Below are 22,641 nucleotides of genomic sequence, written 5' to 3'. Positions count from 1 at the left end.
GGGACAGAGCAGCGTGCGCCTATAAAACAGAAATGGTCTTCGGAGCTCCTCCTCCTCTTACTTACGGGAAGATCAACCAGGCTGCGTTTGTACGAGCGCAATGCTAAACCATAAACTAGGTAAGGTGTGTATCCAGGAAAGTAGCACTAAAGATAAACATATTCAATAGTGCATGTTTACTGTAGTTCACGTACATGCGACGCCCTCAACCACAGAGAAAATATTCACCTAGGCTATATCTAATAAATATAGGCTACTATACCATCGATTATAAGCTCACAAAGTATATCTAATATACAGTGACGAATTGATAATGAATATCACAACTGAAATATCTACAGAACATGACACTCGTCCTGTCCATTGTCAGAATAAAGATGAGATATAAGACAGAACTTTATTTATCCCGAGGGAAATCCGTCTGACTGGAGAGAAGGCTTTGGCCAGGTAGATTTCATCATGCTGTATATTCTAATTTGCAAATGTACAGTAAACCTAGTGCAGGTTAAAGTGTTGAAAATATAATAATAATAATAATAATAATAATAACAGTAATAATGAAGTGTGATGAAGTGCTTTGAGATACTGGCTCTACAGCACATAAACAACAACATCCCAGTCAACCTGGACCCTCATCAGTTTGCATACAGAACCAACAGATCCACAGAGGATGCCATTCACACCAGAATGCTGTTTGTTGATTTCAGCTCAGCATTCAACACAATCTCCCCCATGAAACATTATTGCAAAACTTAGCACTCTGGGCTTGAGTGCCACACTCTCCAACTGGATATTGGACTTCCTTACAAACAGACCCCAGACAGTTCAGATTGGTGGTCACACCTCTTCCACTCTTGTGCTCATTTGATTTTAGGAAAAAGGAGGCATAGACACACACCCCTGTCTATATCAGTGGATCTGAGGTGGAGCAGGTGAATAGTTTTAGGTTCCTGGGAACCAGCATCACAGAGAACCTGACATGGTCCTCTCACATCTCTACCCTGGTCAAGAAAGCTCAGAAACGGGTGTATTTCTTAAGGCAAAATTCCTGTGCCGAGTTCTTATTAACTTATACAGAGGAGCAATAGAAAGCATCCTGTTGTAAATTTCTGAAATAGTTTTGTAGCCACCTGTATTAAAATGCCAGCTTGTCTTTTCTGTCATATTTCTCCAGTGATGTGGGCTGAAAAGTGGGGAATCAGTTGGGCAACCCAACACGATCAGTGTGGCTGGTGAGCTAACTGCTCACAGTGCGTAACCAGGTCCTTGAGGAGAGTGCTGTGCAGCTGAGTAGGATCCAACCTGGGGACACAGTGCTGGAGCTGGCTCACGGCCCTGCAGTCAGCAGCCAAACTACTCACAGAGCCCACAGGCCGCCTTATAGGGGTGGATCACTCTGAGTACATGCATCAGGTGAAGTATGAATACTGACAGCCTGGAATAAAGTATTAAATTCAAGCTTATCTATAGCCTTCCTAAACTAGCCACATACGAACTGTAAGCCTTTCTGTATGGAGCACTAATTAAGAAAAAATAGAAGAAGCTATCGGCAGACAAAAGCAGAAAAAACTATAGCTACTAGTCTGGGACAAGATTGCATTTGAAGGGGGAACATGACTCACTTTTTGAATAACAACAATAAATAATATTTCTCTTTTTCTTCTCTCACAGACGGCAAGTGAGTGACAGAAGGAACTTATGGCCAGAGGGAAAGTGACCCTACACCACTGTGATATAGCAGCAATGCCTCTGGCAGACAGCACTGTGGATAAAGTCTTTCATTAACTGCTGCTACTTCTGGCCTGACCTCAGGAAGGGAGCCACAGAGATACACCAGGTAATGAAACCAGGAAGGAAATGACAACAGTAAGGCACATTTGTCATTCAAATTCAAATCTGTCTCAGACGATCTGGTTTACTATCTTACTCCTAGTTTTGACTTCCTGAGCAATCGTTGTCTTTTAGTAAAGCTTCTCTGCACAAATGTCTTTTTTTTCTCTCTTGAACCCACCCAGGAGGCCAGATGGTGACCACGCTGAGGCTGCTGCATGTGGCTGCTTTTGCAGCAAAGCGAGTGATGCCAGGGGAACTGCCTACATGGCAGCTCTGAGAGACTCTGGCTTCACTGATGTCAGAATCAGAAAAGAAGAAGATGAGAAATCAAACTGCAAATGACAGATTGTGTGTATTTTAAATGATTAAATGAAAACAAATCAAACACAGAAATAAAGTAAAATACAATACACATTGTTATTTATATTTGCTTTTTATGTATGCTTTTACTGTGCTATAATTAAATGAAAAACATATGCTAAATGACAATTATTTAGCCTTTTGTTTTTAATAACTGAATTGTTTTTCATTGTTACATGAATTTTCCACGCCGCATTAAAATCAAATCACAACACAGAAAACAAAGTGAAAAGATGTAGTGCATTTCAGTGTGTATTGTATTTCACTTTATTTCTGTGTCTGACTTGTTTTCATTTCATTTAAAATCTCCCATACCTCTCAGCTGGACCACACTGTATCACAGAACTATTTTACAATACATTTTACATATTTTATTATGTTGTAGAGCTGTTTGACATGTTTGTAATTGAATAAGGATCATTTCTGATATCAATATATATCACAACATATCTTTTGTTTGCTTGTTTTCACTCCAAGCATCCCCACTGCTGTTCATTTCTGTCTGACAAGCTTCTGGCTCACTGTGATTTCTGAAGAGAATGCCACCATATGGAAATCCGTGTTTCATGTCACTTTGGTTTGTCCAACATTTTCAAGTCAAACACACAGTCGTTAACGAAGAAGCTGGAACTCAAAGTGACTCAAAAACATAGATTTTGTTTTTACAAGCATCTTCAACAGGCCAGGAGATGCCGTTTCATGTTTGAAACTACCGTAATTAAAGACAACACTGGCCATTCAACGGTAGGTGGAGATCGTGCTCCGGATGGATGCGATTCTAGCCTAAAACAGAAGAAGAAGAGGTTAAACGCGGGCGGTGTTGATGACGTAGGGAGAGGGAAATCCAAAAACAGAACCAAAGTCGTCTGCTCTCCGGCGGTGTTGCTAAATTAAAACGTTAAGTTAAGCTAAACAGCGGTAGTCAAGTGGACGACAGTTGTTAAAGCGGGAGAAAAGTAAGCGATTGCGATTTAATATCGAGTAAACAACATCTTATCCTGACTACGGTGTAGTTATTGGACTCAAAGACATATTAACATCTTTACATAGGCACACCATTTAGCAGGCTAAAACGTTAGCTTGGGGAGCTTTTATCAAGATATCTAACGTTAAAGTAGGTGTTAACTTAAAGGGATTTCAAAAGCAACACTAATCGAACACCCAGACATAACTAATCTATAAAGAAAGCGAATATTTTCTGTCTTGAACACATGAATACAGGAGGGGCCAAAATCACCACCTGGCGTTTGTGATGCATTAATCAAGACTCGTTTCTGTTCACTCCATTCTCCGCTTAGCAGAATGCAGAGGGCTTCCCGTTTAAAGCGTGAACTTCAGATGTTGAGCACCGAGCCACCTCCCGGGATAACATGCTGGCAGACCGAGGAACGAATAGACGACCTCCGGGCACGTAAGTATTCTCAGCGTCAAGGCTTTGAAACTAAAATAACCGAGACTGCCTTTGTTCTCAGCAATATACCACATATATGGGAAGCTAAATGTTTGTCTTATCTACCTGGTCATGCATTTTTTCCCCATCCTCTGGTTTACAGAGATAGTGGGCGGAACAGAGACTCCATATGAAGGTGGACTCTTCTCCTTGGAGATCAAGGTCCCAGAGAGGTACATTTTCTCAAAGGTTTAACATTGGTGGATGTTTTCTCTCTCCCATTTCCATGTTTTAAACACTTACTGCAGCTTAGTAAGACTGACCTGCCGTTTTCCTCTCGTAGGTACCCATTTCAGCCTCCCAAAATGCGATTTTTGACCCCCATCTACCACCCAAACATTGACAATTCAGGACGCATCTGCCATGATGCTCTCAAACTCCCGCCAAAGGTTTCACCTCCATCATCTGGTTTTGTTTGTTTGCTGTTAAATAAATAAGTAGATATACCAGCTAACAGCACGTATATTTAATGTTTTTAATTTATTCAGGGAGCCTGGAAGCCATCCCTAAACATCTCCACAGTCCTCACCTCCATTCAACTGCTCATGGCTGAGCCCAATCCAGACGACCCACTTATGGCTGATATAGTGAGTCACACATAATCTTGCATTCACAGGTATCATACTATCTGTTAGAGTAGCATAAACATGATGCACAATCACACTGTGTTGGTTTTATTTGTTTTTGTGAATATTCTAATACAGATATTACAAATATGGATATGTGACAATAGAGCTTTTGCAACACCTTTACCTCACAAAAATACAGCCTCTTGTGGTCTTGAAATTGCTGTAGAGAGTATTTGATTTGTGATACTGTGATCAATTGTGTACCATCAATTGTGTTTTTAATGCAGTCATCAGAGTTCAAATACAACAAACAGATGTTCATGGAGAAGGCCAGGAAGTGGACACAAGAACATGCTGTTCAGAAGAACATGGTAAGTCATTCTGCTCTAGGGGTGAAGCAGTTGTAACGTATTTGCTGTCATTCATCATTGAAACAGTTTATCTCTTTAACCTTTTTTAAATTTCATTATGTGCCAGCCTTCTGTATTATTCTTAGTGGGTGATGTAATTTTCATTTCCTCCACAGCACTGTACTGTCTGTCATAGTATTAGCTCTGTGTAATAGTGTGGTATATCTTACCCACAAGGTGGTGCTGTGCTCCCTTGATAGAATGTTGTCTACTTACTTAATATTCACTTGCACTAAAGTGATGCAGACTGTTTGATTCATATTCAAATGTGACCTCCACATTTCACGCTTCTCAGTTTTGGGATGTGGAGGAGTGTAGATGGGCAATGCTGTCATTGTTAAATTAATTAAAATAATTTGTATCTGTCTTTGTTTGTGGAGGGCAACAAAGAAAATACTCCAGATCAGAAATCTTCATCCCGCAAAAGAGAGGCTTTGGGTGCACAGCAGGAGGCAGAGGAGCCAGCAAAAAGAACCTGTGTGTAGTTTCTATCTTGCATGTTCAAGCCACGGATCTCTCTTCTCCAGAGCCACCATGCCTTATACACGTGTCTACTTGTAAAGAGTATGATATTACATTTTAATTTAGTGCTAATACCTACTTCCCTTTACTGTGTATGCAATCCTCTTCTCAATCCAGAAATATCGACATATTTATATGTATAATGGTTATGTTTGTGTTGAGATATTAAAGTTTAACTAACTTAACTTATTTAATGTATACACTGACTTCTTGTGAGGCATAACAGTGTGTTTCACAATAGTAGCATAAGCAGAGTGTTGTGATGTGTATATACAGTATGAAGATAATTTTATTCAAACATATGCTTACCAGTTGTATACAAAGTATGTACATCCTAAATAGCAAGTTTTTTTTACAAGCTAAGGATTTATTTCTTAATATATAAAATTATATATTTGCTGTTTATCATATAAAAAGGGAGACAAACATCATAAGGCTGTAGTGAGTCAATACCATGCTAGTTCAGAGGTAGTTACATTGTATGTACATATTGCTAGCCTACACTAATGTCTGTAGAAAGATAGCTACATCCCACTCAGTCTGTATAACTGCTTGTGTCCTTTTGAGCACAATTGCATATTCGCGACAAATTCGTGAAAACTGTATGTGCGATCTGTTTTCTGTTGCATTTTGCTGCCACATAAAGAATAACATTTTTATAACAGGTATTACACAGTTGCAAAGAAGTATATCTGACAACATTTCTGTGAATGAAAAATGTTAGCTTACTCTGGTAAAATGTCCTGGCGCGTCTGATGATGACTCCCTTTCTTTGAAACAGACCTTAGCAATAGGATAGAACATATATTTAAAACAAACAAATAAGACAACTCCATTTAAAATATAACCAAACAATCTGTAACCTCTAAGCTGCATGTCTCATGATCACATCTCAGTATAAACATTTACACTTAAAATTCTACTGGTTCTACCTAGATTCCCCTTGGCTATACCATTGATTTGTCTGATGCTTGGATTTTCCATGTAGTTAACAAACTTTTATTTTAGCTTTCTTTTTGTCATTCGAGTCCATGACTGACGCAGTCCACTGGGTAGTGTCTGAAATTGTCCTTTATTATAGCAGTCATGTTTTATTGTGGTGTTTCCTTTAATAGTCTTTAGTGTGAAGGGAACTTTTAGTTGCACTCTCCATTTTCAGAGGCACTTTGTTGTGTTCTCATAGTCTTCTCTTGAGTACTCTATAGTCTCTGTGTGGACTCATTCTGAGGTGCTTGAGGATTGATAACCCCGAGCTGGTCTTGCTGCTGCTGTTCAGTGATGGTCCTTTAGTGTCCATAGTGTCCCAGCTATTCAGACCACTAGCTTGGAGGCTCATGGATGAGAGGTGAGAGAGGGAGTCATGGTAGAGTGATACAGAGGGCAAGTGTTATGAATCACATCTTGATCCAAATTCTTCAGAAATTCATCATCGTTCAGGCTCCCTCGTTCTGTCACCCTGTCTCTATCTCTGGCAGTGGGAGTGGATATCTGGCAAGGGATGAGAGGAACAGAGGAAGAAGAGGAGCAGTGGGAAAACCTGATTGGATCCAGTCGGGGTTGGAATGGGGGCCCCCCACTGTACAGGGCATCAGTGAGTGACACCTGTGTCGATGAATCTGAGCAGGAGCTCTTCTCTGTCTCCACAGAAACCAGCGAGTCCAGAGTGTGGTCCCGGCGTAGCTGTGGACGCGCTTTGGGGTGAGTCCAGAAGAAGAACTGGGAGTGGTCTCGTGTGAAAAGGAGGAAGAGGAGGGGGTTGAGGCAGGCAGGCAGAGGCTGGAGAAGCAGGAGAACTGACTTTAGCACTTCCTCCCCCAGAGAGAGGAGACCCAGGAGGGAGCAGAGGGAGAGGAAAGCTACTGGTACATAGAGGAGGCCATTGGTGAATATTAGCCAGGCAACATGTTTGATCATAGCGCAGTCCCATAGGCCCTCACATTCTCCCCTAAGTAACTCCCAGTAAAGGCGGATGTATGAACCTGTGACAATAAGCAAGCACAGGGTGTTCATCATAATGAGCGCCAAGGGAAAGCCCAGGGATGATGGCAGTCGAGAGGATGGGGGTGGCAGGGGCGAGGGAAGGCAGAAAGGTGAGGACCCGTACTCTCCAACTCCTACCAGTGGGAGAGAAGCAAGGGTGAGAGAAAGAGTGAGGCAGAAAAGTGCACATGTGCGTACACTGCCAAGGGATGGGGACTTCCCATAGGCGCGGGCACATGTCACGCTCACGCCACACTGTACAGCTGCCAGAGTCAGCAGCAACACACTTGCCTCAGACGCAAACACCCAGACCCATCCGGTCGCCTGACAACCAGGACCCCCCTCCCAGCGGGCACCGTGGTGACCAAACTCTCCCAGGGTTAGAGCATCCACAAGGGCTAAGGTGCATGTACACACACCCGTCAGCAGGTTGGAGGCACCCATGCAGGCCACAGTGAAGCGGAGCGGTGACAGGTAGCCGGGTGAGCCAAAGAGGGACAGGAGCAGGAGGGAGTTCCCCAGAAGAGACACCAAGGAGATCGACCACAAGCCCACACGAACCAGCCAGCTGCCCAACAGAGAGTCACAGGGACGGAAAGGACCTGCAAACATACAAATCATCAGCTCTAGATAAACCAACTGTAAATGGTGAATTCAAGACTCAATTTCCTCATACTGTAGTTGTGACAAAACAATCTGAAAGCCAGTTGATAACAGCTTGATTATCATCACTGAAGGTGTGATTTCAGTTACCTGGAGTCGGTGTGCATTGGACACTGGTCTGTAGTTTGGATTCCTCTATTTCTAGTTGGAACTCCTCCAGGTCAGGGTCATCTGCAATAAAGCATTGTCAGGGTCAAAAATCAGAGGTCCAACACCTTGGGGTCAATCTGTTGTATAAGGTCTGTTTAGCTTGTGAGGTTTTACGACAGCTTATTCTGCATGTGGATGTTAGATTGTGTGTGGCCCTGGCTACAGGGGGTTGGTGCAATAAGGGAGGTGATCTAACATTCTTTTGCAATGAAAGAAAAAGAAAAAAAATATTTATAGAGGATAATTGGCACTTGCAGGATATGTGATCATCATGACTGTTTTTCTAGCAATTAAAGGTGAATAAATTTTAATCAGTGATATGTCATGGTTTAATCATCTTTTGTTATCATTACCTTTTGTTACAGCCAGCAATTGTTTATTTTCTAAATTTATGGTGTAGGTTTAATGGTTTTAATTTCAACCTAATTTTGGTTTATTGGTGTTAATATTTTATGCCTGTCAAAGGAATCCGTGGAAGGGTCAACACTCAAGTGTGAGTGTGTGTCAGCTGCCAGGTAGCTGTGGTTTCAGCGAGGCTCTGACATGTTTCAAGTGGGCTTGTGTCAATAATTCGGCAATGAGCACAGGCATATGGGGCTCAGATTTCCATGTATCACTTTACCCCTCGTCCCAGTTGTGTACCATATGTGTTATATACTGTATATATGCTCGCACAGATATTGTAATTGCATGCTTTCTTACAGTGTGTGTCAGCGTGGATAGGGTACATGGCTACAGTCCTCTTGTGTAGGTCCTCATCAGTGTTGCTCTGCTCTGTGTCCCACTGGCTGGCTGGCTTGTAGCTATCACAGGAACCATACACACAGCACTGGTAGGCATAAGGCATCTCTATTACCCTGTAACAAACAGATGGAACAGTATTGACAGTAGACCAGGAAAAACAATGCCACAACAGATGGTATAAGAAGTGGACAAAGAAATGGTAACAAAACCTTCAGACTTGTGTGATGTTCATTTTAATGTGAGCTAGAGCATTACCAGTTTAGCTTTTAGATAAAATATTGGATATTCACAGTAGCGTTTCAAAGCAACCTCAAGTGCTAATGAATCTGTTCCTGTAGCACTTGAGTGCATCGTCACTTTAGTACATCATAAATCAAGTAAAATTACCCATCATCTATAGGGAAAATGTAGGTGAAACTGTCAGTTTTCCGAAGTCTGGATAAGCTAACTGTGGTGTGGATGGTTTTACGCAAACATTTACTGTACAGTGGTGTGCAAAAGTGTTTGCCCCCCTCCTGATTTCTTATTTTTTTGCATGTTTGTCACACTTAAATGTTTCAGATCATCAAACAAATTTAAATATTAGACAAAATGCATTTTTTAAATGAAGGTTGTTATTATTAAGGGAAAACAAAATCCAAACCTACATGGCCCTGTGTGAAAAAGTGATTGCCCCCTAAACCAAATAACTGGTTGGGCCACCCTTAGCAGTAACAACTGCAATCAAGTGTTTGCGATAACTTGCAATGAGTCTTTTACAGCGCTGTGGAGGAATTTTGGCCCACTCATCTTTGCAGAATTGTTGTAATTCAGCCACATTGGAGGGTTTTCGAGTGTGACAAACATGCAAAAAAATAAGAAATCACGAAGTGGGCAAACACTTTTGCACACCACTGTACAATGCTTTTGAAATGGCTTTCTGCCAGGAATTCTGTTTTGGACGATGTTCTACAGTATTGCTGACATTGCCACTTGATCACCTGCCATCTCCTATGTCTTTGAAACTCACTCTCCATTTTTACTTCACTGCACCTTTCCAGGCCTTCAGGGATCTTTGTAACAAGAATTAACTTGCTGCTGACAAATGCTTCCTCATTTTTAACTTCAGTTCAGGAATGGCTTGCAGGGATACAGTGTAATTAGTTTATTGTCAACCTTGGCTGCTTTTAGTAAATTGAAGATATTAATAGAAAATTGTGAGAGGAATGATAATTAAAGGGATGGGAAGTGATGCATTGTTCCTTACAGCCAGAGGATACACACCTGGGTAAGTTATCATCTTAAATCAGTTTCTGGTGAGAAACCAACACATAGGGGACTACATTAAGTTAGAAAGAATAAAATGCATGATGATGGTGTGTGTGTGTGTGTGTGTGTGTGTGTGTGTGTGTGTGTGTGTGTGTGTGTGTGTGTGTGTGTGTGTGTGTGTGTGTGTGTGTGTGTGTGTGTGTGTGTGTGTGTGTGTGTGTGTTAACCTCATACGGGGGAAGTGATCAGGACTGAAGGCCTCGTATAATTCTGTGTTGCCCCTCAGCTTGAGATGGGTGAGACCCCCCAAACCTGCAACAGGTACTGAGCTGAGACGGTTCTCACTCAGGTCCCTGACATAAATATAGAAAGAAATTGAGAAAGAAACAGAAGGCGGTAGGTGTCAGATCAGGCCAAGTCAGTATTTACAAAATGGGTTTTCATTTCAGATATTGCCGAGGGTCATCTTTGGTAACAAAAAGGCCTTGTCTCTTAGATATTTTAAACTGTTCAGACAAGGCCCTCTATCAGATTCCCTCCAGATAACACTTCCTGTCAGATGTAGTGTATCTGCTTGTTTAGCTAGGCATACTTCAACCAGTCTTCACACAAAGAAGCAGTTTGTATTGACATGACCTGAGATGAGTCTCATGGCCACACAGAGGGGTTTTTCAAACAATAAATGCATATCAGTGTTTTCTGAAGACTAAGCCAAAGACAACAGGTTTTCAATGGCACACACAGGAAACTGTGGAGTGTTTGTATAAGGCGAAGGCTCTGACATACAGCTTAACTTTAATTAAAGATGCACAAATTTGGCCTGCCTTCTAGGGGAGAGGAGTGACACTGCAGAAGGACCAGATGAAAGGGAGAAGAGTCTTAGTGACAGTTATGTATCTGTGTTTACTCACAGTTTGATCAAAGAGTGAAGCGCGGAAAAGGCATCTTGGTGGATCCACTCGATCATATTCCAGCTCAGATCACTGACAGAAAAAAGAATCAAAGTGAACTGAAATGGACCGAAAGGAATTGTAATTACACACTTAATGTTGTATCTCGATCACCACCAGATGTCACTACATGGTTTGATTTTGACCAATGCTTCCCTACTAGTTTGGCCTATGACCCCTTAAAATTAACTATTACCATCTACTTGTGACTCCTCATCATACTATGAGTGATTTTCCCTCCACAGATTGTTTCATTTAAATATTCTTTAGAGCCTCAAAGAGGTAAAACTATCTAGTATTTCACAAGAAAAAAACTCAGAAAAATCTGAAAAAATTTACAACATTTTGTGTAGCAGAATTATGTTTTGTTTTTCTTCTCTCCTATCCTGTTAATCATCCGATGAAACCTCAGGTATATCTTGCGACCCCTTGGTGGGGTCCTGACCCCAAGGTTGGGAACCGCTGTTACAACAGTTACAGCAAATGTTGACTTACAGTACTCTTAGAGAGGTGAGCTGCTGGAAGGTGATTGACTCTATCCTCCTGATTTGGTTATGCTGTAGCCCTCTGTTGACACAAAAATATATATAGGCATGCATAAGTACAATGTAAAATGTTCAGGGAAACATAAAAATGTAAATTTTAATGCATTTGTGTGCGCAGTTGTGTTGGGGGTTTAACTACTCACATCTCTTGCAATGCAGAGCAGTGGTAAAAGCTGGGCAGATCCTCTATCTGGTTGTAAGACAGCTCCCTACAACAATACACAAAGCACACATAAACACATTGACCAGCTGTGGATTTATAGCGTGGGAAATTATGGGTAGGACAGGATTATTTGGGTGAACAGTCGGCTCTGTGAGCAAGGCAATATAGCTGGACAATAATTTTGGGGGGGGTGATTGGATTTCATAGCACAGTGATTGTAGAAATGATTGCTTAGAGGCACAAATCTCCACAGTTGGGTTTTGTGTATCAGTTTTTGTACTCACAGCACTCTGAGGCGAGGCAGCTGCTCACATAGATCCAGAGGGAGAGCTGAGAGACCGGCCCAAGTCAGCGTCCTATAGAGAAAAGAGAATCCTCTGATCATTGTTGAAGCGCAAGCAAGCAAAAGGATCCCCCAGTCCCATGAGTCTAACTTGGTCAGACAGGGAGCTGTGTAGGTTCGCCAAACCTATCACTGGCTGGCATAACTATCTTACCCCTCCCTATCCCTTTTCTGAGTCTCCTGTTCTGTCTCTTTCTCTCCTAGAATCCTAAAACACACATATTATCTCTATTTTTTGTCTTGGCTTTCCATGTGTCTCTCTCTCTGGCTTATCCTGATCTCTCTCCACTCTTTTTCTCTCATGTACTTCTACATCTTAACCTCAGTGTCTTTTCGCATTCTTTGTTGTTGTATGTGGTGAAGCCCCACTAGATGAAATAATACTAAGCGTGTGTGTGGTGGTGGTGGTGTGTGGGGGGGAGGGATAAAAGAGACACTCACAATATTTCCAGGCTGGTGGTTCCTTTCAGATCAGGAAACTCTTGAATCTGAGTTGCTCCGTTAAGGGAACTGCAGTTGAACAGGGAGAAAAGTGTCAGAAAACTCTCTCTTTCTTTCCCTCTCTCTCTCTCTCACACACATGCGTGTGCACACAGACCTTGTCTAACAGCTCATTTCAGCCATCAAACCTTTCTTCCAACATCAACACAGGCTATTTTGGCTGTCTCACTAGACATCATAAGTCACACCATTCAACATGTTCTTACAACACACTCTCTCTTACCACATCAGCACACAGCACAGCAATACGCTAACACAACATCATTCAGTAGGCCATTACACATGTCCACTCAACTCTCACTGCTAGGGACAGAGGATGATTTAAACAGTGTTTGGGCTAACTCACTGGAATGGTTTCTACTGACCGCATACTTACAGTGTGTGCAACTTAGGTAAGAACTGGAAAGCAGATTTTCCCACAAACTGGATGGGGTTCTCATAGAAATGACTGCAAGAAAGAAAAAGAAAAATTGCATTGGACATATTCTGATTAATTTGTTTTTGGGAATGAGATGTGTTGTACATGATGTTAACATGAAATCGCAATAATGTGTTTATCTAATACAGTATGTGCACATTGTAGCATTAAGCTCACATGGTTTGAAGTTGAGGGTTTCCCACGAAGGCCTTCTCAGGGATGGCTTTGATATTGTTGTTATGGAAGCCCCTACAAATATAAAAACATACTGTTAGTCAGACAGTCTATCAATATGTTTCTGATTTTGTCTTTGTGTGTGTATGTGTGTGTGTGTGTGTTTGGAGAATCGACAAAAGTGTGTTTATGAGCGAGAGGCAAGTCATATGTCCTCATGTTGCACCTGCCATTGCACAGCTGAAAAACATTTTTGGATAAATGAGATGTAAACACGCACACATACACTGTATCTGTGACACATATGCATGTTGCAGAACATCTGCTGAAGCTGAGGGAAAACATGGTTAGTGTGTGTGTCTGTGTCTGTGTGTGCGTGCAGGCGAGCGGGTGCGTGGGTGTGTAGCCAGCACCTGCTTAGGGCAAGAGAGATTGTATCCGAGTGCCACATTAAAATCACTTAACGGGATTATTTGGGATAACGTAACCATGATAGTCATGTCAGGCAGGTGTGTGTGTGTGTGTGTGCGTGGACTCACAGTTCCTGAAGCTTACTCAGTGTCCTGATGGCCACAGGGAACTCCTGCAGATCATTGTAGTTTAAATCCCTGAGAGAGAGAGACAGTACGAAAACTAATAATTATATAATATATTGAATCATTAAGTCCAGGGCATGATGGACGTTTTATTTCCCTGCAATGGAAATCATAATTCAACCATATATGATATTCTGTATTTCTGTGTGGGAAAGAGTGTCTGATTGCATATGTATATGTAGCCCTTTCCTCTCCACTCTGAGAGGCTGACAGCTGAAGAGTGTGAAGTTTGGATGTGATCTTTGACCTTTGCTGCTCTGACTGCTCTTGTCTGTCTCTGATTAGTTGCCCAGGAAATGCTGTATCAAAACAAGCTTTGCTATAGTTGACACAGCTCATATGCAGGTGGCAGGAACAGGGGTTTTACTGTATTTCTTGTCTGTATATGAGTATGTACTGTAGATGGGCTTGTGTACATGGGAAAAGTGTGTAGTGTGCATGCATACATAGTATGTCCTTTGCCATATTAAGACATGTGCCTGGGTATGCATGCATGTATATGTGCTGTCTTTGAATTTTCTTAGCCATCCAGCTCAAAGGATATCAAAAAGTACTAAGTCATAGTCAACTGGATTTATTTTTATTCTTTTCAAGTATAAGACAACAAAAATACCTCTAGATTTATGTGTTTTCCCCAAGCATCCGTGGATGTTGTGAAATGTTTCTCTGTGTCTGCTCTGTCTTGTTTGCATATGACGTTACGTTTTCCAGCAGTCCTCTGGATGGCTCCTCGTAGTAATGATTTTATAATACACACTAGGGGTCGGGGAGGGTGGTGCTGATGCAGATAGTCTCTCATATTTCTCATAAGTGAGGTCGCTGTGAGAGATTAACCCCTCATACCAGCGCAATCCCCACATCAGTGACACCTGTCATCTTACCCTGCTGAATCATCTGTCTCTCCTCACTGCTGACGGCCCAAACACTTTAACACACACTATTCTGGTCCAGAGAATGCCATCCATCTTTTTCACAGTTTCCCTTCGTCCCCTTAGCCATGGCTCCCCTGACTTACACCCTTTTCCTTCACATTTCCCGGCATGGATAATGGCTTTTAAGTTGAGTGTTAAGATGGCCATACGCTTGTGAGGCAGAACTACTTGCTTATCTGCACACGCGCGTATGTGCCCACACACATGCTCATAAAAAGGAACGCATCATTTTTTACACTTCAACAGGTTGTTAAGTAGCATGCCAGAAACTGTGTTTTCATCAGACCACCATGAATTTTGCAGGCGACGCAGTTGCACTGTCTCAATTTCTCTTGCTTTCTTTCTCCACCTCTTTCATAAGGCTGCATCAGTTTCCTGCGGTTTCCATTTTGGTGTGTGGTTAGGATCTAGTTATCGAAGCTACGGCACGTACACTCAAACAACTCTCCTGTAGCCATGCTGAGCCATATTTGACCTCAGCGCTGCTTAGCAATTACTTTTACAAAACACAGAGGAATCTGTTGATGTTACTTCAAGGTAATCAGAGAGGAACTTTTCATCTTCACATTCCTGCTGTTCTTTTGTTGGTTGTGGTTTTGAGAAATGTTCAAGCACCTGCTGAAATTACCGGGATATTAATCATTATGACTTTATGATTTAGCGCTGCACTTCATTATTCTTTGGCACACTTGGTATATATGATGTATAAAAACACATTAATTTCAGGTGTTCTACGTAACACCAAACTCTTATACGCACAAAAAGAAGCAAGGCTGTAGTCTGACACACAATGTAAGTAAATTGATGGCTCTTGGTTATATTACAGTTTTGAGGTTATATTTCAGGGGGTTCTTCATATATCTTTGAGTTAATCTAAGGCAATGTGATTGTTGTAAACACTACCATACTGTATGAATGTTGATACTTGCTGATACTTTGTCATCATCAGTGTTTGGGGAAACAGAGGAGGTCTATGAAATAAAATCACTTCAGGGTCCATGCATGTGGGTTTGTGTGTGTGTGAGATAGTGAAAATGTCTTACGTTTAATTTGCAATAGTAAGCATGTGTGTGTGAGTGAGAGTGTGTGTGTGAGAGAGAGAGAGAGAGCGAGAGCGAGAGCGAGAGCGAGAGCGAGAGCGAGATACTCACAGTGTCTCCAGACTGTGTAAACCTTCAAAACATCGCGCGCCCATGCTCTGGATCTTGTTGTTATGGAGATGCCTGGAAAAAGGCCACAAATATTTTTCAACAACTCAGAAATTACTTTCTTAAAAACATTTCCACACTGCAATCATCACCGCCCTGTTCTAAGTCAACGGAACAAATAATTTCTCTGGTAAGTTGAGAAACCCTGACTTAGGAGAGTTTTAAGTAAACAAATCAAGATGTCACTTACAGTACGACAAGGGCGGAGAGGTTGGTGAATGCATAATCAGGGATGTGTGTGATCTGGTTGAGGGCCAGTGTCATGGCCTGCAGCGAGGGCAGAGAGTCCAGGGCCGTCACTGGGATCTCTGTTAGGGAGTTGTCGTCCAACCACAGGTGTCTTAGAGAGCGAACCCCTCTAAAGGCCCCAGCCGGAACCTCAGACAACAGGTTAGCATCAAGACGCCTGCAGGGTGAGAGGAACTGGGCTTAGCAAGATAATCACCAAGTCTAAGTAGAGTATGTTTGCTTATGTGCGTGTGTATCCGCACTTGTGCGTGCAATAGAGGTTGTGTCGTGGCATTGAAACACTTTGGCTTACAGGAAGGTTATTATGAGAATTACACATCCTTAATTCTCCTTCTTTCATCTTTGATGTAGCTTCTTAGAAGCTCCTCATTATGATTTATTCCCATGCTAAATAAGCCATGTTTAGCTTCACCAGCACAGACATGTATGAAATGTAAGATGAAAAACACAGACACAAACGTGTAGGAACGGTTTCTGCAAGCCTGTTTTATTCTACCTCACTTTATTTATGTTGCGTAAAGCCGACTTCCCTCAGTGTCTGGGAAAAGGGAAAGATAGAAGGAGGGAGGAAAAGTTAAAGACGCATCTTCAGTTGTTCCTCCCTCTTTCACTCTTTCCATTGCAGTCCCACTGTCGCCGTCAGTCCCTGACGTGTCCATCACTCACGCACAAACAACTCCTTTCAGCTGATGAATTTATGACACCGGACACACACATATGCTCTCACACATGAGCACCACACCACACATTTCATCTCTTCAACCATACCAAACCTAACAATTCTTTGTCCCCTCTCTCACTCAGTGTCCACAACCCACAGGCAATGAGTGTGCACTGTGACACACACACACCCCACCTAAATGCACACATGCATACACACTGTCCATAGTGATGAATGATCCCCTCAGGGCAGAGTTGACAAGCTGAGACCACTTCCTCCTGCTATTCTTCTTTGTTTGGCCCTTCACACTCATTCATTAATCTCCTTTTCCTCTCTCTGGCCCCTCTCACACTCACATTTTGTTTCTTACATCTTCATTGATGCACTCCCAGCCGCCGCGAACCCCTTTGCGTCTCACTCCTTAACTCTTGTTCATCTTTAAAACATCCTCCCTTATCAATCTTCCACTGTGGTTCTTTGATTCTTGCGCTACAGCTCCTCCTCAGCCTCCTCGCCCCTTTGGAGGTTTCACCAAACAAACAGCATCATCAAAGTGAAATCTGAACTTGAACTCTGAACTCTGGGCTTTTCTCCCCAGGGAAATTTTCCATCGGGAGAGGCCAGTGTATACACTGGCAGATGCTCACACACAGGCACACAGGGAAACACTCTCCAGCATATATGTAAATACACATGAATGTGGGTATGCGCACACACAAACAGCTTCAAGAAATGTTCATCTTGTCTACTTCCTGAGCACACATTTGTTCTCAGTGCTAAACATCGTCCTTGTGCATCCTGTGCACTCCAACTGTGGGCATTGTTTGTCCCTGACCCAAATTGCAGGATGAAAGCTACGGAAGACCCTTCAACTTTCTGGTTTGTTCTTCAGGGCAGAATAATAATTGCTCCTCTGGGTGGACCTGCCAGGTCTCCAGAAGGTCCAGACAGAACCAGGAATGTTCCACAGAAGCCAATAAAGCAGCAACTATTTCCTGTCCATCACATCAAAGTCTGAGGTTCGATTACGGGAGAGAGAAAGAGAGACAAAAAGAGAAAGTTCTCTTAAATGATCCAGGAGATCTGTGGACCTGCCTCCACTGGTTCAATTCTCCAGATGGCCAAAATTTTATACAACAGGGAACTTGGAAGAGCATGTTTCACTACCATTGAGTCAAATCTCTAAAAACAGGGTTACGTTGATTAATGTAGCTTGTGGAACTCATCAGTGGTGATTACGCTGCTTAACCTGTGGGTTGGGACCCAAAACACATCTGTCTGCTTGTGATGGCACCGAACTAAACAACAGCACTCACACAGTGTTATAATTAGCCTGTCCAAAATGGTGAGACAAATTTCTCTGCTGACAAAAGGATTCTTGTCCAAGATTAAGATGTGATTTATTTTGGATGAAAGCCTCCTTTATACATTTATACCAATTTAAAACCCATGTGCTGTCTGAGATGCTGTCTCTCTTTCTTTTTACCTGGTATGTTTTATGTCAGTGAGAGGCGCCGACAAGCTTCACTCTCCAAAGCCTTTCCAGTAATCTTTCTCCGCTGGGCTTATCATTACTGTAATGACAAGGTGCGTCTCTATACACTGGCTCTGTGTGTGTGTGTGTGTGTGTGTGTGTGTGTGTTTTCATCACTTGAGACTATCTCTATGTGAAGAAATTGAGAGACCACACACACACGCTTGTGAACACACATACACACACACACACATAGAGAGAGACATCATCATGACATCAAATTGTGAGGTTAGACATACACTCACACAAGGACAGCCTGAACCATTGTGTCTGCATGTAGGTACAGTATGTGTGTACAGATGTGTGAGTGTGTGTGCAGGCTTGGTGACTGTATTGAGGGAGAGCAGGCCTGCTTTATACCAGATAGGAAAACGTAGTAGGTGGTAGAGGACTTACATGTGCACGCCCCTCCTATGTTACATCTCCAGCAATTCTAGTGTGTGTGTGTCTGTGTGATGAAGGAAATGGCTTTATGGATATTTACAAAGAATTATTAATTTGGAAAGCAGGGATGTGGAGTACGTGTGCGGTACAAATTTGGGAGAGACGGGTAGGGGTGAGGAAATACAGATGAGGTGGTCCACATGCACCCGCCCAAACATTCACGTTGACACACACACATACACGAGTACAATGACCCCACAGATGAGACAATTATGCCACCAAACACTCTCATTAGCCAGGGGGATAGCGGTGTGGGTGGTGGGAGAAGAACGGAGGAGAGGAACGGAGGAGGAAGAGAGGGGGAACTGATGGAAAATGGGGTTGTTTCACAGCTCATTGGAGATGCTCTCCCTGGCCTGCAGTGTCTGCTGTTTCCCTCATGGCTTCCAGATGCTACCATGAACTGCACTGACACAGTCAGGCTGTGACTCCTACCATCAAGCAGTACAGTACCAAATGCAGAACTATTGGGGTATGGTCTGTAATATGTCAGTGGTACTCTATACCTGCATTGCGGTTAGAGCTGAGATGTGTGGGTGGGTGGCCAGGGGATGTTTCATTCCCTGCTGGATGAGGTAGAGTAGCATGATTAGCGTGTGTGTGTGTGTGTGTGTGTAAGAGAGAGACTCACAGGGACAGTAGGTTGGGTAGGTCCCATGGAGCATCATCAGGAAGTCTCTCCAGTTGGTTGTTTTGTAGCATCCTGAAAGACACATACAGATTGTTCAGTTATAGGTAATAGGTCGATACGTGATGGAGTGTATGTGGTGTGCGTGAGGGCACATCAAGCAGAACAAATAATTCCATCGTGAGGGAAATCTGACACAAGAAGGAAAGGGCCAGTGAAAGCTTGAAGAGAAGCAGAGAATGAAGGGTAGAAGAAAAGAGAAAGAGAAGCTCCTTGGGTGGGCTGCTGATGTCATTCTCAGAAGAATGGAGCAAAAAGCGAGGAGGAAGTGGGGTGCAAACAATAGCCCTCTCTCTTTCCTCTCCCTCCCTCGCTTTTTTCTGTCTTTCTCTCTCTCTTATCGTGGCCAGTCGTCTGACATTAGTACACGAGGCGTATAGTCTCCAGTGTGTCACTCTCAGCAGCACGGTTATGCCTTTATCGTGCATCATGGTGCCACAATAGTCACTCACTTTGTGAGTCTGTGAGTGTAAGGCAACAGTTAACAGTTAAACATCTTAGCTCACAGTAAAGTTATTATAGTAGAAGAATATTTTTTCTTTGTAACTTTGAAATAACCTTGATGCCTCTACTGCCAAGTCCGAGACAATATTTTATCTAAAATTTTTATTATCTATTCATTTATTTAGCCGTAAGTGATGGTTACAATGTTGGCATTAGAGTGCATTCTGGTTGTCTCAAGATGTAAAGAGCATATTTTGCTATATTTATTTACATAACTCAATGTGTGACATGCTTTCGTGGTGTAGTGTATTTCACAATAGTCTCCCGTGTAAGATACGATGATTGCTTCAGTGTAGAAAAAATGCTGCTTAGGTTTGAGAGGATCAGGGGAATGTTTCCACTGGGATGATGATGCCATGATAAACGCATCGAATTGAGTCTTTTTCCTGTTTCAAAGAAATTCCTGAAATTCCTTCACTGTACTCCACTCTGGGTTCACAACCTTTTGTGCGAGTGTGTGTGTGTGTGTGTGTGTGTGTGTGTGTGTGTGTGTGTGTGTGTGTGTGTGTGTGTGTGTGTGTGTGTGTGTATTAGAGTCAGCAGTGACCTTGCAGTTACCCTACACAAGGTCAGCAGTCCATTTGTGTTTGACTGTGTTTGACTTGAACTAATATATTGAGGAAGGAAACCAACAGCTCAGCTGCTCTAAGGTCAAAGAGATCGTCTACAGTTTGCTAGGGTGTTATTGTGTGAAGCATGAATGATGGCAGATTTGTATGAATTCAGGATATATGTGTCCTTCTGCAGTAATGACATAATAGCCCAGGATTCATGGCTGATTCACTCATTCTGTCTTGATGAGTTTCACAACACAAGGTGAAAGAAGATCAACTTGTGTGCCTGGTAATCCCCCAGATTCCCTCGAGTTACAAACCACAATTCTGAAACCAAGTTTATATTCTGTGGCAGGACTTCTCAAACTTTTCTCAGCCAGGGTCCAAAAGGAATTGAGTTGTTTGCCAAGCCTCATGAAAACCTCCTTAATACCCTTGTCTTGCACCCGCTAGAAATATGGCCGCAACTCATTAGATGCCGCACTCACAAGTCAGAGAATACCATGGTTTTTATGGTTGCTTTGCACTTTTTTTGTGATTTAATACAGCACGGCAGCGCTAACAGTTGGTGGCCATGGATCATAAGGCTCACACTATGAGAAATGGGGTGCTGAGAGAACAGCTTTGAATTGCATTTTTAAGTGAGTTTTTTTGTCACTTGCTGTAATCTCGGTGGGTGGTGTGACTGGGAGGTCCCTGCATTACACCTGTGTGTGTGTGTGTGTGTGCATGCTTGCAACTGTAACAGGGCTTGTTTGGGAATGAAGGAGGCGAGCAGGGCAGGTCTCCCCCAGCCCATAAACTTTAACTACAGTTAATGATGCGTTGCCTGTGTGTTTTATTCAAGGCAGGAGCACAACTCTATCCCCCCAGAATGCTGGAATGGAACAACCCACCTGGAATGAGGACTGATCTACTAGAGTGGGATAGGGTGGGAGGGAAGGAGGAAGTTACTTACAGAACTTTGAGGTTGTGGAGACCCTGGAGAGCGTGGCCTGAGATATACCTCAGCTGATTCCCTGAGATACGCCTAGGAGAGAAACGCGGAGATCAAAAAGGAGAAAACAAAATATAAAAGGGAAAAATGAAATATAAGCACATACACACAAAAGTCTCATAAGAGAAGTTTTGCCTTTTGCTTTATTCATTTTGCTGGATTGAGCTGTGAGATGACTTCATCCTTGAGTTCCTGCTTTGAGGTTACTGTTGGGGCAGTATGCAAATAAATATATTCTATTCCCTTCAATGTGGTTGCTATTGGCCCAAAGCACACCCTGAAACCTTAACCAATCCTGGGAGCTCTGATGAGTGAGTAAAGACTGGAATGAATGAGACTGAGACTGGGTCAACAAGTGCAGCGTGAAAGTATATTTGCTTGTGCTCATGTGAGTGTGTTTATGTGTGTGTATATAGTAAGGTGTATACTATATATGTGCACATGAGCGCATGTGTGTGCAGTGTGAAAGCGTGTGCTATTCTCCATGTCCTTGAGGTAAATTGGGCCCATTTTGAGGGGCCTTGAGGACAGTGAGGGAGAGAAACCACACACATTCACACCAGCAATCCAATCAGTTTGTTTATCAAACACAGCACCTAATGGTCATTTGTGAGTGTTTATAAGATGTCCAAATAAATAACATTCAGTCCAACAGAGTAAGTCTCAAGGTCACAATCTGGAAGCACAGTTTAAACACAGATTTGGTCTTCACAGCTCAAGACCACCCACTTTTATTAAACACACACAAGTTAAAAGTTACTCATTGGCATCCTTGTCCTTACACCGTTGCTCTACAGGTGACATTTCCCTGACATTTCAGCCTTATGCTGAACAGCCTGCATCTGGCTGAGTTGTTCCATCAATGCCAGGATATTGAAATATTGATATAGAGTTCTGCCTGCCGTTCCAAGCCTCTATCATCCAGATGGTAATGGACGAGGGCTCTCAGCAAACTCCCTCTGACATCTGATACTCATGTCAACATGTCTCAGTCTTATTACTGTGCAGTGGCAAACCACACAACCCCACTCACGCCTGCCAAATTTCACACTCAGCCCACTTTAGAACTCTTATAGAGCTTGTATTTATCAAACACACACCCGCACATACACATAGATGCACACCCACATCAGCATACTAGAATGCAAAATGGTCTGATTGTTATCCAGGCTATTGTGGTGCCACTTAGTCATGCCTCTGAAACCACAGCCAAAACTTATTCAAACAAAATACTGTGACTGTGCCACAGTA

The 22,641-nt window shown here is 42.6% G+C and overlaps 3 protein-coding genes across 6 annotated transcripts in view; 2 read left to right on the top strand and 1 right to left on the bottom strand.

Annotated features, from left to right (window-relative positions):
• The first annotated feature begins 100 nt into the window (after positions 1–100).
• Positions 101–2,642, top strand: zgc:194242 (uncharacterized protein LOC100005854 homolog). The gene is given in 7 exon segments (XM_044210593.1): positions 101–119; positions 1,192–1,342; positions 1,344–1,413; positions 1,672–1,781; positions 1,783–1,846; positions 2,012–2,087; positions 2,090–2,642. Coding segments are annotated over 7 exon segments (576 nt in total). The 3' UTR covers positions 2,176–2,642.
• Positions 2,643–2,988: 346 nt separating this feature from the next.
• Positions 2,989–5,333, top strand: ube2t (ubiquitin-conjugating enzyme E2T (putative)). 3 transcript variants are annotated; one of them, XM_044209799.1, is made up of 7 exons: positions 2,989–3,149; positions 3,495–3,604; positions 3,747–3,816; positions 3,927–4,032; positions 4,132–4,230; positions 4,500–4,583; positions 5,003–5,333. In XM_044209799.1, exons 2-7 carry the CDS (start codon positions 3,496–3,498, stop codon positions 5,105–5,107), a joined length of 573 nt encoding a protein of 190 aa, XP_044065734.1. In that variant the 5' UTR covers positions 2,989–3,149; position 3,495; the 3' UTR covers positions 5,108–5,333. The 3 variants fall into 3 exon arrangements, with proteins under 3 accessions (XP_044065734.1, XP_044065735.1, XP_044065736.1); XM_044209800.1 differs by having other exon boundaries at positions 2,993–3,149; positions 3,492–3,604; XM_044209801.1 differs by lacking the exon at positions 2,989–3,149 and adding an exon at positions 3,210–3,307.
• Positions 5,334–5,415: 82 nt separating this feature from the next.
• The window catches only part of LOC122882401 (leucine-rich repeat-containing G-protein coupled receptor 6), a 37,846-nt gene continuing 20,620 nt past the window's right edge, over positions 5,416–22,641 (bottom strand). Inside the window, exons 3-18 of one of the 2 annotated variants that reach the window (XM_044209730.1) lie at positions 21,352–21,423; positions 19,279–19,350; positions 15,950–16,165; positions 15,703–15,774; positions 13,563–13,631; positions 13,027–13,098; positions 12,808–12,879; positions 12,372–12,440; positions 11,872–11,943; positions 11,568–11,633; positions 11,375–11,446; positions 10,841–10,912; positions 10,157–10,282; positions 8,640–8,794; positions 7,878–7,958; positions 5,416–7,726 (exon numbers count right to left, since the gene is read on the bottom strand). In XM_044209730.1, coding sequence (XP_044065665.1) covers positions 6,477–7,726; positions 7,878–7,958; positions 8,640–8,794; positions 10,157–10,282; positions 10,841–10,912; positions 11,375–11,446; positions 11,568–11,633; positions 11,872–11,943; positions 12,372–12,440; positions 12,808–12,879; positions 13,027–13,098; positions 13,563–13,631; positions 15,703–15,774; positions 15,950–16,165; positions 19,279–19,350; positions 21,352–21,423 — 2,608 coding nt within the window. In that variant the 3' untranslated portion in view covers positions 5,416–6,476. The remainder of the gene's footprint in view (positions 7,727–7,877; positions 7,959–8,639; positions 8,795–10,156; positions 10,283–10,840; positions 10,913–11,374; positions 11,447–11,567; positions 11,634–11,871; positions 11,944–12,371; positions 12,441–12,807; positions 12,880–13,026; positions 13,099–13,562; positions 13,632–15,702; positions 15,775–15,949; positions 16,166–19,278; positions 19,351–21,351; positions 21,424–22,641) is intronic. The other variant, XM_044209731.1, reaches the window with a different exon arrangement.

The sequence above is a fragment of the Siniperca chuatsi genome, linkage group LG10, assembly GCF_020085105.1.
Source record: "Siniperca chuatsi isolate FFG_IHB_CAS linkage group LG10, ASM2008510v1, whole genome shotgun sequence".
Lineage (NCBI taxonomy): Eukaryota > Metazoa > Chordata > Actinopteri > Centrarchiformes > Sinipercidae > Siniperca > Siniperca chuatsi.
This window is presented reverse-complemented; position numbering and strand designations above follow the sequence as displayed.

Coding starts and splice junctions, on each gene's coding strand:
- ube2t (XM_044209799.1), top strand. CDS start 3,496: ATGCAGAGGGCTTCCCGTTTAAAGCGTGAACTTCAGATGTTGAGCACC. Junction 4,033..4,131: donor CTCTCAAACTCCCGCCAAAG/GTTTCACCTCCA, acceptor TAATTTATTCAG/GGAGCCTGGAAGCCATCCCT. Junction 4,584..5,002: donor ATGCTGTTCAGAAGAACATG/GTAAGTCATTCT, acceptor TTGTTTGTGGAG/GGCAACAAAGAAAATACTCC.